The sequence below is a fragment of the Phyllostomus discolor genome, chromosome 2, assembly GCF_004126475.2.
Source record: "Phyllostomus discolor isolate MPI-MPIP mPhyDis1 chromosome 2, mPhyDis1.pri.v3, whole genome shotgun sequence".
Lineage (NCBI taxonomy): Eukaryota > Metazoa > Chordata > Mammalia > Chiroptera > Phyllostomidae > Phyllostomus > Phyllostomus discolor.
Window position 1 is genome coordinate 6,599,794 of NC_040904.2, and position 17,171 is coordinate 6,616,964.

Here is a 17,171-nt window from a genome sequence, read left to right on the forward strand (position 1 = left end):
GGCGCACCACTGGGAGGCTCCGCCCCTCCCAGGCTCTGCCCACCTGCCTATTTTAACAGCCATAGGTGGCATTATTAACAAATGAAACATGGTACTTTATCCTGTTGTGAGCAAACTAATAAAACCATGTGTGTGGCGGGATGAGTAGCGACCCCTCAGACAACGTGGGTCGTATTCACCTAAACTTGGTTGATCAAGAGCCATATTGGACTGGACCAACCTTCCCTAAGTGCCAGTGCGCCCAGACCAAACCTGAATCCAGCCAGGGCAGTCCGGACCTCAGAACTGAAGAGCCATCAGGCCAAGACATCTCTGCCGTTGTATTAGAAGATCATAAACCGGGGCAGAGGCAAGGGGCAATGGGGGTATCCTGCCCACCTGGCCACTCACCACTGCCTTCGTGGCTGGAGGGGATCTAGGGTAAGTGCCAGGAGTTGAGCAGTTTCAGCTAAGCCACAGAAGGGGGTTGCCCTGGGAGAGAGTGCCGGGGGCAAACACTGTCCAGAACAAACACAGAGCGAAGTTTGAAAAGAAGCAGCCTCTGCAACCTGCCTCGGAGTCCGTTTCCATGGCTACTGCAAAGCTCAGTGGTACTTCTAAGGCACGGGGCTCTGGGAAGTAGCCTGTGGCTGTGAAAGCAGGTGGCTGGTGGGCACCCTGCCCAGCTTCTGCTCTTCCCCATCTGTGTGACCTCGCAAGCTGCGTAACCTCTCTACACCCCAGTTACTGGCCAGTACGTTTTCCTGTGTTGTTTGGGAGGGACAAATTAAATAACGCCCATGAAGTGCTTGTAGAAGTCCATGACATTAGAGAGCCCTCAGTGAGTGGGAGCTATTCTTCCCACCATTACTGTGTGGGAATACGAAGTCTCGGATTCTGGAACAAGTACAACCATCTAGGCAGGCAGCGTGGGAGGGTGGGCTTGGAGTGGGACGAGGCCGGAAGTAGTCAAGACCCCCGGGCTCTGGACAAACAAGTCTTGAAAGCTTTCCACGTGTGTGTTTTGCCATCATGGGACGAGGGAGCTGGGCGATTCCCGAAAGCACCGTGAAGAAACCTCCTAGAACACGTCTGAGGTGCTGGGGGTGGAGAAGAGAAGTCCCGTGCAAACATGTCTTTGTTGGGTGTAGCGTTTGAACATTGTCTTTACTGCAGGCCTCAACGGGGATGCCGAGGAGAGCAGAGCGGGTTTCTGACGCAGGGCTTTGTCGGAGTGTGGCCCTCCCAGGTGCATTTGGCTGCAGGTGTTTGTTCGAGGGAGCGGCCCCAACAGCCCCTCCAGAGAGGACTGAAACACCCCCAGGGGATCACAGCTGGGGAACTCCTACCTCGGGCGACCTCTGAGGTACACACAAGTTCACTCCCCCCCACATTTGCTGGTACTTGTTATTCTCCTCCATAACAGTTCTCTGCCCTCTAACTTCGTTGCTCGTGTTGCATTCAAGATGTTCTCACATCTAATATTCTCCACACCCCACTGCGTGGACGGAGGGCAGGTGGTGTGGCTGTGGCAACCACACCACTGGGTCGCGAACGCGCCACCTTACCAATGGTCTCCATCGTGTCTCTCTCTTCGATCAGAAGCTGAGCCCTGGGTATGTCGATGTGCATTCGCAGGGTCTGCTGTTGCTTGCTCAGCGTGTCTGAGGTCCGGGTGTTCTTACTGGGGGTAAGACAGGAGGGAGACATTAACAGATACAGGTCAGCGTTACACTGTGCCCACGAGGGCTTGTGCATCGACTTGGTTTCTTATGTCATTACGTGAATGCCTTGTGGGGAGGAAGGGGGAGGAAGCACGTGCCAGAAGAATTTTTCCTTCATTCAAACCATACTTGTTCCTGTTAAATTTCGGCAGTCAGTTGTAAGGTTCAGAAATTACAAATTGCCAGTAGAGATTGGTTCTGTATCTATCAATAGAACCTTTGGAATTTCCCATTTCTTGCATAAAAGTTAAGCAGAACAACAACAAAAAAAGCAATTTTTAAACCAACAACATTTTTATTTGTCAGACGTGAGCTCGAGGGAGGGAGAAGGGGGCCAGCTGTTCCCTGGACGGGGTTTTGCTAGTGGGTTTGCGGTTAGAGCTCGTGTGGTTTGATTTTTGTTTTGGTAACAAATCATGCACCTTGTTAGCTTCCCTCACGTGGGCTCCATGTTCCTAACCAATATTGCATTTAAGGATAGGAAAAAAAAAACCCACAATTACTGTAAGAATGTGTCTCAAAATTGGTGCACCAGAAAATTACTCTTAGAGCGAGCTGTCTGCTGAAAGGAAGTGAAGAAGAGTAGCATGTTATAATCAAACTCGGTTACAGCCTGAGGCAAACAAAAATCTGTGTGCTACACAAAGATACAGAAAAGGTGCTAAAGGCTCTCCTTAGCAATCTGCACAGGAGAGCAGGTGCTCGGTCTCTGCAGAATTGTAAGCACTGGGCAGATGTTTAAAGCAGCGTTCCCTAAAACACCTTTCCGAAGCAGTGGTCATTCAGACGACCCGATCGGTGCGATAGATAATCGATAGCATCCAGCTCAGTGATCGTCAAGGTCTGTTCTGAGAATGACTTCTGCAACCTGGTCCCCTCCATGACGAGTTAGTGACAGCTAATGGAGAGTAAAGGGGGGACCCCATTCTGCCTTTCCAGGGCTTTTTGTTCTAACTGAGCTTCACCAGGAGTCCCACACCCTTCCTTGTCCCTGAGAGCTCTTACACCCTGTGGCTGAAGGACTATTCATCTTCTGAAGGTCAAGTTCACTCAAGAGGCTCCTTAGACCTTGGCATGGGGAAGTCTGTGCTAATATCCTGAATATTTTTAATGGCCCTTTTTTTCTTCATTTGCATGTGCACAAAACAACCCAAGAAAATGACAGCCTCTACAGTGTGCAGCATTCCTACCTAGGACTTGATCTTGAACCAGATTTCTTGCTCCACAGCTGAGTAACTGGGTTATGTAGCCAGATGATGCTAATTACACAGAGTCAGATTCAAACGTTTTGGCCTGAATTTTTTTTGCAAGGTCTGTACATTCTTTTAAGTTATTTACCTAAGTAGGTTCTCACTTTAATGTGAGGGTATGTTTTTTTTAAAACAAGGATTCAAATACTCGTATAAAACCAAGGGCATCGTGGTGGCCTGGGGGCTGCAGGTACGTCATGCTTAGACAAGCTCTATTTCCCCCCAAACATCCAGGCGCTGCTCCGCTGTGAGTGTCGGAAGGGCCTGTTTAGAAACTTCACTAGGAACTTGAGCTTGTCTTTGTACCAAAAATAGAAGCGTGAGCCCGTCCTGCTGCTCATCTCCGATAGTTAGGAGGTGGTCAGCAGCCGCTCTGTGAACCAGCAACAGGCCCGGGCGCAGGCCGAATGTCACAAGGAGGGGCCCGCTGTCAGACTGACGCTGCAAGCTGGCCGAGTGACTGTGCTACAGGGGACACAGACCCGGCCCGTGACTACACTGTGCGCACAAGGACAGTTGAAGCTGGAGGGAAACGCCTCCTCTCAGGGCTGTTGCTTTAAAAGCCCTGCAGGCCAGGGGAAAAAACCAAAAACCAGAAGCCAAAAACATACTAATAAACCTGGAGATTCAGGGGGTCAATTATTCCTCCCTCCCTTTGCATTCGTTGTCCCTTTGCTGAGAACACGCTGCGTCCCACCCCCGCCCAGTGCCCAGGTGGCTCCCTCCCTCCCTCCATCCTTCCAGAGGAGCCGGGTTGGCCCTGGGGTGGGGGGGGACTCAGGCTTCCTCTCTCCACATTCCTCCCCGTAGTCTGCTTATTCTGGTCCCCTTAGCCCTCAGCATTCCCTGGCACATATTTAATTGACTTATCTATTACCCGTCTTTCCCACAGGAATGTAAGCTCTGCAAGGGGTGTTTGCATCTGTTCTGTTCTCTGTACCTCCCTCGAACTTAGAACGGTATGTGGCCTAAGAAGGTGCCCACTAGATACTTGTGGGAGGTTATTGACGATCATGTTGTTTCGAGGGTACCATGCAAGGTGAGTACGGCTCCCAGAAGTTTTGTTTAAGGACCATAACATTTTCACTCCAGATGACTTACTAGGTCCCAACTACATTGCTTCTTTATTTTAATCTTTGCTGCCATATCTTATAATCTATTGTTGTATGAAGGCTGGTTCTCCAAAAACGAGAACACTCAGTCATTGGAACTGCAGCCCACCTACAAACATGCTGTTTGAAGAATTCTCATTTGGGGCCTCAAACAAGACGCTGAATGTTTTCATTGAGACAAAAATGCATCTATTATATAATGCAGGGTCATGCTAAATATATTAGTTATTACTGAGCCGTAATCTGCCACCATCCACCTGCCCCCCGGTTGTCTGATGAAAATCACGGAGGGCTCACGCCGGTCCACAGGGGATGGCATTGCTGGGCTGGGCCAATAAACTACTTGCAGTTGCTACAACTCATCAGAGTTTCGCTGTTTCCTTGAGCTTTGTGGAGAGAAACACTGATGAACATGTCTGCCCATCATCCTCACATGATGTGGAACAGTCTGTAAGTATAAAATAACTGGGGCTGTCAGAATCAGGTGTCATTTCAATAGCTGGGTGGGTCTTTTCCACAATGTGCATAAAAATGTGAACATCAAGAACACTAAACTCATTTAAACTCTCTGTGTGAGCCCTTCTCTGCTCACAATAGCACTTCCTCGTATCGGTCCTTGGACAATAATCATGTGTCGGCTGGTGGCTTAAGGTTGGCCCCTCTCCCTCTTAGAAGACTGGGATTTCTCAAAAAATTATTTCTGCCCTCATCATATAAAAGGAAACCCCCTTCCATCCGGGTGTGGTGGGTGAGGTCTCTCTTCACTCCCTTTTCTGGGGTGACAGGTTGGGGTGAAGTGGATGAGTGTCCCAGGGCACGAACAGGGATGGGAGATGGTGGCACATCGAGGGACCCCTGGAGGCCTCCAGGTGGTCTATGTCTGTCTCCCAGTCACCTCTGCCTGTCTGGCCCTGGGACAGTGAACCCCGCTGAAATACGCAGAGACTTCTTGGTGCGACACGGTTGGAAGGTACCTGATGCCTGCACCAAGATCACAGAGGATGAAGCTAAGAGCAACTTGCACTGTTATTTTTAGGTGAGGGAAGTTGGACACAGAGAAGGAAAATGACAAACCCAAGATCACCAAAACAGCTGGTGGCAGAACCGGGCCTAGAACGCAGGTGTGTGGTTCTGTGTCCTCACTGCACAAGCTTGCTAAATCCCCAACTTCCCAAGAAAGCAGCAGCGAAAAATCAGGGGCAGCAATTTCGTGACCTTCTCTGAACCAGTGCTCACGACTTGCCTAGACCTCTGCAGCTACCGTTGAAATATGGTTGGCCGTAGACTCACCAGGCAGGTGACAAGCCTGTTGTTGCCTGGTCTGTGAACCTGCCTAATCCAGACTGAACGGACCCTGCAAGATTCAAAGCATTGCTCTTCCTTCTGGATCAGTCCCATACAAATCCTCCTATTTGAGGAGCTGGGCAGTTCTCTTCCCTTTCAATCACGTTCACCCTTTGCAGGAAAACTACCTCAACTCCCTAAACTGGGAGTGATTCCTAGTTTCAGCGTTCCTAATTTATGTTGGCCTCGGTCAACTGGGAATAATACCATGATTAATTCCTGCTCACATCAACAGGTGGTCTTTCAACCACAGTAATTGCCCTATTAACGAGGAAGATGCTTTCTGATGTCTTGCTTGGGGCTAATGAGAAGGGGGAGGGATGCATTCTAGGACAGCAGAGAAGCTAATAAATACCAAATCATCCCAACTAGAACTTTCCCTGGACAAGTCAGAAAGCAGACGCCAGCGTCTCGGGCTTTGGACAGAGGCATGGTCTGCGGTTTGGGACTGGAGAGAGGCAGTGGCCAGAGAGTGGCATCGGCCAGGCTGGGGCACAGATTGGCCAAGTGGATGAAAGCGGGGAGAGGGACAGGGCCCTGCTGGGCTGCGCCAGAGCCCCGTGTGGTCTGATGGGGGCACTGGACTCAGGCCCAGTCCGCCATTGTCGGGGAGGCTGTGCCCAGCGTGGCCAGAGTGTTTTCAAAAGTCAGAAAGCCAAAATTGTGTGCGAGATCTCTTGACTCCTAAATGCCACCAATACATTTATATTTCTAGGCTCTACGTGAGAACATTTATGTTATTAAGTAGCTCAGTTGTTGAAATCAAATAGCTTGGCTTGTCGGGTTTCCCGATGTTTTATAAGGTCGGCTCAGCACCAGGGCATGCGTGTCCGGGCGCTTCCCGGTGACCACAGAAATGCCCCCGCGCTCGCTCAGTACACAAGTGCGGACTTCCACAAGCATGCGCATTCAAGGCCTTATGTGTGCATTTGCGTAATCTGCTCATGCAAGTTTGAGCTCGTGGGATGTGGTTGGACACTCGTCATGGAGGAGACAGTTTACAGGCCACTGGCACTCCTGAATTCTCCTCTCAGCTCCAGATCCTGGCTACCAGCCATCTGGCACTTTCCCTGGCTGCTTAAGAAGCATGACCCAAATTCAACATGACCCATACTGACCTTTTCCTTCTCATCAATGACCCCGCCTCCCCGACCCCACAAAAAAGTCCATATTCTGCGTTTATCTTCCTAATCTTGGCAGATGGCACCAATGTTCATCTAGTTGCTCACACCAAGTATTTCAGAATTATCTTTGATTCCTCCACATCGTTCACCTACAGCTCACATGGCTTTGGTACATGGTGCGGTCAAACAAAGACGTCTGTGGGAAATGTAACCCATGGGCCCACGCTAGTCCGCCTTGACCTTAGGTCTTTTGGGGCATGGGCTCTCTGTGAATAACCAAAAAGTACTAATTGTATATGCAAAGGTGGGGAGAAAATGAAAGCCAATGGTGGTAGGGCGGGGAGTGGGAAGAGACCCCCCATCCCTCTCCTTTCCTATGTGAGGCATCCTAAAAGGGCAACATCAAGTTCACCACCAGGGTCCCTGACATGGTCCTTATTTGTTTCTCAGACTTGGGGTATCCTTTTCCACTTGTGGTTTAATTATTACCATACGAAAGGTTTAAAATGCAAACATTGGGTGTGTTCTATGGCTGTGAACGCTCATGGATTCAACCAGTCATAGTCACACATCTACTCAGCATCAGGGGGCACGGCAAGTGCAGGGCTGGGCAGTACCAATACGGTCCTGACATAGGCCTTGACCTCCCGGGCAGGACGAGGCTCGATGTTCGCAGCGGAAGTTGGTGAGTGCCCCCGTGCTGGTGGGGAGTGCGGGGGCTGAAGGTGCGTGCGAACTGAGGCCACGGAGAATCTCCCTTGATCAGCCCATTGCCTCGGAGGGGCACTGGGTACCAGACATTTCCTTCTGTGCTTTGCCCTTCGCGGTTGCCTTGCTGACTCTTTCAGGAAGCAGGCTTGAACACAAAGGTGGTGTATTTGGGCGGGAGCAAAACCAAAGCTACTCATTTAGTGTGCGGCCTTTTCATTCCCAGTTTAACGGGAAACATTCTGTTGGTTGAGTCTAGTCGGCAAGAAAACTGCCTACGGCACGTGTAAAAGCATACTATGTGCTATGTGTTAGCATGTAAAATGGACATCATATGTCAAAAAGAAGGCATCATTCAAAAAACCACGCAGGGAAGTGGTAACTTGTTCTTTTAAGCATGATACCTGGAACAGGTGTCGTTTACTCACCTCATGAGCATTTCGGCTAGACTCTTGGCATCTGCGGAGAGAAAGGTGACGTTAGTACGTGACAAACGACCCATTAACATTTACTTAGGCATTTATGGTCGATCTTCTACAGAGTCAGGTGACAATAGTCCTTCTGAAAAATAAGGATATACCCATATCACTACTAATTACCAAAAGGTTAGTGGGTTTTTTAAATTTCTTCTACATGGGATCTATCTATCTATCTAAATTACTATACATATTTTTAGATTACAAAATTAACATAATACTGCTCTAGGGCCATATAAATTCTCAGACCCCTATTAGGAGTTTTATTACAACTTATTTATTTGCCACTTTTACAAAACCCAACTTTATTTTTGGTAGTCAGAAAATTAACATTTTGAAAGTAATTCATTTATATAATGTAAGTTGTACCACTTTTATTATCTAAATATGAAAATTACAAAGCTTCTGGCACCATAGATCATTTAAAAAGGCATTACCTCAGAGTGGTGAGTCTCTTGGGTTGAATAAAGAATTGTATAATTGGCATATCACTGTCTGGAAACTTAGATGCTTATTTCAAACTCAGAAACAAATTTTTCCTTTAAATATTTTTCTCTGAGGACACTGTTTATTACCAAGACCTCACTACCACTTCTGACCAAAGTAATCCTGCCTAGAAATGATGTAGAGAAACAATTACACTGTTTTGATGACAGTGCCTTGAAATCTTCATTCTCCTTAAAATGCAATTTGTTCTTTTTACATATTTCATCCTGTAAAACAAGAATGCTTTCTTTCTAAAGACACAAAAGTCTCCCTTTTGTTTTTCTCTCATTGCTCTCTAAGCAGGTCTTGATGTTCACCATCGTGTTCAATGAACAGAACTTTCTGGAAAAGAATGTAGCCGACAGTGTAACTGGTTGTACAGTGAAGAAATAGGCATATCGGAGCATTTTTATCCATCTTTCATCTTTTGAGGGGGACCTCAGAACGCAACCGTTTTCACGCTTGGGAGGAGCGCGCTGCCCCTGAGAGGTGGGGACAGTCACAGGGGCCACTGCCCGCAGGCTGGCGGACACCCCCAGGAACCGGAGCTCCGCGCCTGGAGCCAGCCACGCCAGTTCCTGCGGCAGCCTCGCACCAGGGCCCCGGGTGCGTGCACAGATGGGCTCAGTCTGGGAAAGGAAGCGGCTCCCTTCCCCCCCACCCATCTGGCGGAGCCAAGGAAGCCAAACAGCCCTGAGTTTCCCAGCTCATGCCTTTATATTTATCCGCAAAGGCAAAGTAAACATGATGAGTTCCTTCTCTTCCTGAATGATTTAACACTTGCAAAGCAAATATATATGCAAAATGCCAGAAGCGTGGGAATAATTAGCTCTATGTAACAACCGAGCAGTGGCTAGTTCAACACGCTAAAGAAAGGAGGGAAAAATCCCAAGACGTAAACATCATACTTCCGTCCCCAATTTGAAGGTAACTCGGATCCACATGTCTTCAAAAGAGACCTGCTTTTCCTGCTTTTGCTTGTCATTTTTCTTTTCTATTCCTGTGACTTTAATAAAAATATCAGTGTGCTAAGGAACTGCAGTGTCCGACAGGTGAGAACACAGCTCCTCTCCAATACTGACGGGCTCTCCCTGAGAGTCGTCCTGCCTACAGCATCTTCGCTGAGTTTGAGCGGGCCCCCAGGTAGAGGCGCTCAAAGCCATTTTGGTCTACCTTCCCTCTGCCCGTCGTCTTAGAGCGCATCCCTTCTTTGTAAGTCCTAGCCACTCCTCCCGATTTCATCTGATAGTGCGAGAATGATTATATTCACGGAGATTCAGTTCTTCCATGAGCTCATCTATGGGAAGCTCTGCTGGAGTTTAAGCACCCGCTGCCTTCGGGGACCGCGTGTGAATGGCTTCTGGAGAGTGGGCATGGGGTGGGCTGGGCTCCCAGTTGTACTGGGAATCTTCGTTGTGCCGGTTCCTTTAGAACTGCCAGTGTGTGTCCCCCGCATCAGTCCCTGCCTGGGAGTTGTGTCCTTACTCAGCAACCCGGGACCTAGATACATTCAGTCATTGGCTGCAGCCGAGGGGGAACTCGTAAGCAACGTCTGTTGGTTGAAATTCCTCTTTCACCACTGTCCTTAAGGCCTTTGTACATAAAGTGGGGTACGCGTCATGAGTTCGGGGACACACAGAGGGGCCGGTGCCGAGTGCCGGCTGACTGATGGAAACGAGCCCCGGAGAGCCACGTCTCAGGCTGATTGAGTCTGGAAGGATCCAAGACTGTCCCCATCTCCAGGGGAGCAGGAAGCTCACGGAGCACAGACGGGAATGGGGAGGAGCGTGCCCCGTGGCCCCAGGTTAGCATGCCTTCCAGTTGTGCAGCGAGGGGCCGGTCAGTTGGACAGGACAGAGCAAGTTCCAGGTGTGGCTGTGAAGTGTAGGGGGTGACGACATTGAGGAGCTCGGGGGATGGGACTGCTTATTACTGAATGTAATCTGGAAGCTTGTAGCTGGCCCGAGGGGAGGGGCGGAAGGAGGGCAGGGGGGAGGTGGGGAGGGGCAGGTGCTCTGGAGCAGCAGTTGGGTGGCGGCTGAGGTCTCTGGCCTCAGGCACAGTGGAGCACTCCGTACATGCAAGTGAGCTGGGGGCATTCAGTGAAGCCGTTCAAGGAAGATTTGGAATCGGTTTGGGGAAACCTGAGGTGAGGCTCAGGGTCTCATTCGTGTTCATGCAGGGACACTGGAAAGAGATGAGGGACTCTGGGACACACTTCTATATAGGAATAGAGAATCTGGGACAAGTTAGACAATTTAAAAAAAAATCACGGAATCATAGAGCCTTACGAGCATTAAAGAATTTTCCAATCAGCCTCCTAATCAGTGTTTGAACCCCTTCCCCAGTGTCTTGGATAAATGTGGACATGAGCTGGGCCATGGGAGCCCCCGGCAGGGGCCCATGCAAGCGCTGTGCATACTCGCCCCACTTCCTGCTCCCAGAACTGACCTGCCTATCCAGTCTGTGGGTCTCTCCCACCTCAGCTTGTCTGCACGGGGCCATTGCTTTGTTCTGTCTCCTTAGTCCAAACCTCCTTTACTGGTCAACCCCTCCCTCCCTGGTCTCCCCAGCTCCAGGCTCTCTGCTCGCTAAGTGACATCCACCCTGCAGGAGGGTCCGAGACACGGCCTCTCCTGTGTCACACCTGTGCTTCAAAACTCTGAGGAGCCTCCCTGCCCAGGAGACTTCTCAGCACAGGGGCCCAGCCCTCGCGTGATGGTCCCAGCTCCCTGTCCAGCTCTGCGGGCTCTCACTTCTGACCCCGACCCCTCCCTCCCAGCTTCTTACTCTTGCACACTCTGCAGAGAGCCGGAACACTGTGTTCCTCCAAGGCCATCAACACCTTCTGGAACCATCTACAAGGCACTTGGATATGTCCCTGGAGCTGCCATGTCTGCTTCTTTGTGTCTACTTTCTTTTCTAGGCTGAATTCTCGTACCTTCTCGACCACTCCTTGGATGGCATAATTTTCTAGGTAATTCTCTACCTGGGACTCTTCTCTATGGAAGACCTGTGATTTCTTATTCTCCATCATTAAACGAGGCTGAGCACTGAAACGGGTAATGTTTTTTGAGATCCTCCTTCTCACGCGCCATCGAGAACCCAATGTTCATCACAGGTCTTGCAAATGAATTTTCACTGTATATGTAGAAGACTTTACAAATATCCCTAGCAATGTTACCTCCTTGGCTCCATCCAGCCTTTCCAAATCGTTTACAGCTTGGATTCTCTCCCACCTGGATTAGCGCCAACTCAAGACCGGCCCAACCTGCCTCTGTTCCAGCCGCAGCCCAGGGCCCCCCATCCGTCAGCCCTGTCAGAGCGCAAACGGGGTTTGTCCAGGCCTCTGGTGGCGGCTATCATTTCCTGGCTGCTCATGAACTACCCTTCGTATGAGCTACACTAATTTATTTCCATCTCTCATCTCTAGAATTTATGATCTTTGAAAATGGGTGTGGAGTATAACTGTTCTCTAGCACCTCTAATTTGATTGTTCACAGGTCACCCACAAAGGCCTACGGAGTGTGTCTACAGCAATCTCATTCGGAATCATACAGCATTAGGATGTGGGGGTCCACAGGCCAGAACCCCATGGCCTCTTCCTCAGTCTTTCCAGTGGGGACAGTATCTTTCCCTTCGGTGGATCACCAGAGCAGTGATTGGTATCCACCGTGTCTTGCTTAGCATTTTGCAATTGTCTTAGAATTCACTGTAAACGTGTTTTGCCTCCCTGACCAGCAACGGTTTAGAAATATTATTTTTTCTAAAATAATCCCTTCCCCTCCTCCAATAATGACTAGAACATAGTAGGATTGGGAAAAAAACATCAATTTAAATAAGCAGGGACTCTGATTATTTTTTTAAGCCATCTGAGTTTCCCCTGCCCTTCCCTCCCTTCCTTCCGTCTTCCGTGATTCTGGTCCCCACGTTCTGGCCTCACTGGCACTCCTCCTGGGGCACGTCAAAGCGAGCCAATGTTGCTACCTGCCGTCTGTTAATACAAGCACACCATCCAAAGCCTCTTCTTGCCTAACACAGCTGAATAGCCTTTTACATTGCCTGTCGCGTTTTTTCACAAATGTCAGCTCCGCATGAAGTTCAGACTTTGTAACACCTTTCTCCCAGCCCCTTGCTACTCTTGCATATCCGCCCTTGACTCTGGGTCCCCACTGTCTTGGGCTGGGGCATGATGGAGAAACACCAGCAGAAAAGTCAGGGGTGCTCAGATGAGGAAGGACAGAGTTTCCAAAGGACCATTTGCTAACACCCCAAATGCACAAAGAGGCCTAGAAAGTTATACTGGAAAGGGGAGGTTGGTGATCAGAAGGTGACTGATTGGTCATCTGCCTTTGGGAGGCGAGTGTCATTTGGGTGTGGGAGTCATGGAGGGGCAGGGTGGCTGAGTACAGAACCCTTTCCCAGGAATTCAAAGGAGGGAAGGAGTAGAGCGAGGGGCAGTAGGTTGAAGATATGCCAACTAGAAGGAATACTTCTTTGTTTTGTTTAATATTGGGGAAGACTGAGGGGCTAGTAAATATACAGATAAAAAGAGAAATAAACCAAATATTCTTGATGGGCAAAAATAAAATGACGAAGTAGCTATTGATACTCTGTTAAAACATCTTTTGATCCTCCGATTCATTGATTAATCTTTTTGAGCTAACTTAATGTGGGTGGAACGGACTCTTTCTTTCTCGAACGAATATTCCAAAGTCCGAAGAAGTTTCACGGAGAGAACGCTGGGGCAGGCGACACTGGTTTGGGGCTCCCTGAGCTCTGCCACCACGGATGGGTAAGTTTGGACAAGTTCCCTCCAGTTTTCGTGTCCGCAAACAGGGCAGAATAACGTCAGGGTTATTTATGACCTTTTAGCATAGTTATTTAGAGACGAAATAAGAGAGCGCAGAGCACGGCGTTAGGAATAGGGAGGAGAGGCTAGGATTGTGTTGATTAATTCATGGTCAGGAGCCCTGGCTGGCGTAGCTCAGTGGATTGAGCGCGTGCTGGGAACCAAAGTGTCCCAGGTTCGATTCCCAGCCAGGGTACATTCCTGGGTTGCAGGCCATGACCCCCAGCAACCGCACATTGATGTTTGTTTCTCTCTCTCTCTCTCCCTTCCCTCCCTAAAAATAAATAAATAAAATCTTTTTAAAAATTCATGGTCAGGTAGTTCTGTGGGAGAGGCGCCCCCTGTTGAGTCAAGAGCATCCCAGTGTGGTCTCCCTCATCCCGGTGTTCTTTACACGGCCCGGGGGCCGTCACCCCACCCTGGCTGTGCACACGGACTGAAGGTGCTGCGGCGGGGGAGGGTGCGGCCTGCCCCCAGCACCGCACTGCGCCCTCGTCGAGAGTCCGAGTCGCCTCACATTGTCCGTGCTCAAATGTTTCTTTAAATGAAAAGGACTCTCTCGTTCACAGCCGCAGGGTAACATTTTCATTTCCGAAGTTCTAGTTAGGTAAAATGGGACATGCTCCAGCTAACTCCTCGATTGGACAGTCACTCGTACACATCCAGAAAGACGAAAAGCCAGTTTGGGGGTGGCAGCCCTCCCCCTGCACCATAGCATCCATCACTGGTCCTTATTTGCAAGGCGCCCCACATGCGTGCCTGCTCCCCTGTGGGACGGAGATGGGGCGCCTCAGGTAGCTGTTGCGCTAGGGGCTACCGACCGGCGTTTGGGCTCGGGAGAGATCACAAACGGGACTTCCAGTCCTCAGCATGTTCGAACGAAAGCCAATTCGAAAGCACTGACAACGTAAATGCCCAAATAAGAACACCCCATGTGCCTGCAATAGGAGAAAACCGTGAAGCCCAAACACGGACAAACAGACGCCGAGGCAGGACAGAGCGCCAGGGCTGACGCTGGCCCTCTCCCTCCCACTGAACGTGCTCCGGTCCTCAGTCCGCTGGCTGCCCTCGACCCTCAGTCACTTCGGTGCTCCTGAGCTCCCACTCTCTAAAACAGGAATCTTTTTACTTACTTCTGCCTTAATAGGTTTGGAGGTTTAAAAGGATAATTTTATTAAGAAATTTAAGATAACTTCTGGCCAAGATGGAGGCGTAGGTAGACACACTGGGCCTCCTCGCACAACCAAAATAAGGACAACAAGAATTTAGAAGCAAAATAACAACCAGAACTGACAGAAAATTGAACTGTAATGGAAGTCTGACAACCAAGGAGTTGAAGTAAACACATTCATCCAGGCCGGTAGGAGGGGTCATGGTAAAGCAGCAGCTGGTGGACCCAGCAAGGTGGCGGATTGTGGAGGGGCGTGGTGCACAAGGCAGCTGGCAGGCTGGGTGGTCCCACATTCATGTGCAGATAAACCAGGCAAAATTGAGGAGTGAGACAGACCACGAAACCCAGGGTTCCAGTGTGGGGAAACAAAGCCTCAAAACACAAATTGAAAACACCTGTGGGGGTTGAGGTGCCAGGAGTGACTCCCAGCCTCACCGGAGAGTTCGTTGGACAGACCCACAGGGTCCTGGAACGTGCACAAACCCACCCACACGGGAATCAGCACCAGAAGGGCCCAGTTTGCTTGGGGGAAGCAGTGGAAGGGAATGAAATCCGACGGAGAGAGGAGCAAGCGCCATTGTTCCCTCTCGGACCCCTCTCCCACATACAGCATCACAACCTGGTGCCTGGGTTTTCCCGCCCTGGTGAACACCTAAGGCTTCACTCCTCACTATGTAACAGGTGCGTGAAGACAAAAAATGGCCCAAAATGGAAGAACAGATCAAAGCCTCAGAACAAATACAACTAAGCAACGAAGAGATAGCCAACGTATCAGATGCACAGTTCAAAACACTGGTAATCAGGATGCTCACAGAATTGGTTGAATTTGGTCACAAATTAGATGAAAAAAAATGAAGGCTACGTTAAGTGAAATAAAGGAAAATGTACAGGGAACCAATAGTGATGGGAAGGAAACTGGAACTCAAATCCATGGAGTGGACCAGAAGGAAGAAAGAAACATCCAATCAGAAAAGAATAAAGAATCAAGAATTCAAAAAAAATGAGGAGAGTCTTAGGAACCTCCAGGACATCTTTAAACGTCCCAACATCCAAATCATAGGGATACCAGAAGGAGAAGAGGAAGAGCAACAAGTGGGAAAGCTATTTGGACAAATAATAAAGGAGAACTTCCTCAATCTGGCCAAGGAAATAGACTTCCAGGAAGTCCAGGAAGCTCAGAGAGTCCCACAGAAGTTGGACCCAAGGAGGGACACACCAAGGCACATCATAATCACATTACCCAAGATTAAAGATAAGGAGAGAATCTTAAAAGCAACAAGAGAAGGGAGACAGTTACCTACAAAGGAGTGCCCATAAGACGGTCAGCTGATTTCTCAAAAGAGACCCTGCAGGCAAGAAGGGGCTGGAAAGAAGTATTCCAAGTCATGAAAGGCAAGGACCTACATCCAAGCTTGTTCTATCCAGCAAAGCTATCATTTAGAATGGAAGGGCAGATAAAGTGCTTCCCAGATAAAGTCAAGTTAAAGGAGTTCATCATCACCAACCCCTTATTATATAAAATGTTAAAGGGACTTATCTAAGAAAAAGAAGATAAAAAACATGTATAGTAAAATGACAGCAAACTCACCATTATTAACAACCACACCTAAAACAAAAACAAAAACAAACAGAGCAATCAACTAGAACAGGAACAGAACCATAGAAATGGAGATCACATGGAGAGTTAGCAACAGGGCAATCAGAGGAGGGGAGGAGGGGAAAAGGTACAGAGAATAAGTAGCTTAGATGGTAGGGAGAAAATAGACAGAGGAAGGGCAGGAATAGGATGGAAAATGTAGAAGCCAAAGAACTTCTAAGTATGACACATGGACATGAACTAAAGGCGGGGGGGAATGTGGGTGGGAGGGGGTGTGCAGGGTAGAGGGGAGTGAAGGGGGGAAATGGGACAACTGTAATAACATAATCAATAAAATATATTTAAAAAGAAATTTAAGATAAAGAAAAAAAAGAATGGAAGGAAGGAAGGAAGAAAACAGCATAGAAGCAAAGAGCTTTGGAGTGCATGGTTCTGAGCCCATCCGAACCACACTTGGGACATTTGTCAGCCTGGTGATGAAGTCTCCAGGGTGCACATGCCCAGTTTCTTCACTAATGAATGCAGGGTGGGCAAAAGTAAGTGTGCAGTTGGGAGTATGTGAAACACAGAGTTTATTCTCACATTATTGTTTACTAATTACCGTATCACTTTCCCCACTCGCAGCTGTGCCCACCCTGCCTTGGGGATGTCTTGCACTCACGGGAACACTATGGATCTGTTCCACGCTCACTTCAAGCGGTCAAGTCTGCGTGTCTTTGGGCTGCTAGATGCACAGTCCTGCCCCTTTAGATTGTTCAAGCTCAGGCCAACTTTCGGTCTTACAGTTGAGGAGAGCTTTCACCTCACTTGCAGAGCAGATAAAGGCCACATTAGAACAAAGAGAAGGATGAAGATGTCTTGTGACCCACTCCTTAGCCCCAAAACCACACTCTCTCTGCGCATGGCCTTCTGGACCGGTCAGTTGCACAATGTGAACCCATTTCCAAACAGGTTTGAAGTAATAAAGGGAATAAGGGCCCTTTGCCACAGAAGTGTGGTCCCATTTTACATCATCCATTGATTTTTATCTTTAGCTAATTTGAAGCCTTGGAAATAGCTTTTTGGCTTGGCACATGCTGGCTGGTGCCAGCATAACTTTGCACCCTCTCGGGTAAACTCCTTAAAGGAGGAAGCTTTTAGTGATCCCGGAGTTGATTATTTGACACGGGAATCAGCTTTTTATAAGGCTGGGGCAGCTTGGATTCTTGGCCTAGCCAGTGACTCATCCTGTAACCTTGTACTTCAAAGATCTAGAAGTGGAGAAAAATCAGGGCATCATTAAAAGCTAACGGTGGTTTCTGAACTCCTGGATAAGGTTATAGATTGAAAAAAATGTAGCACTTACAGA

The 17,171-nt window shown here is 48.9% G+C and overlaps 1 protein-coding gene across 1 annotated transcript in view; it reads right to left on the minus strand.

The window, feature by feature from the left end:
* The window catches only part of DSCAM (DS cell adhesion molecule), a 532,016-nt gene that overhangs the window by 27,122 nt on the left and 487,723 nt on the right, over nucleotides 1-17,171 (minus strand). The window contains exons 28-29 of the mRNA XM_036017445.1: nucleotides 7,670-7,700; nucleotides 1,548-1,663 (exon numbers count right to left, since the gene is read on the minus strand). Coding sequence (XP_035873338.1) covers nucleotides 1,548-1,663; nucleotides 7,670-7,700 — 147 coding nt within the window. The remainder of the gene's footprint in view (nucleotides 1-1,547; nucleotides 1,664-7,669; nucleotides 7,701-17,171) is intronic.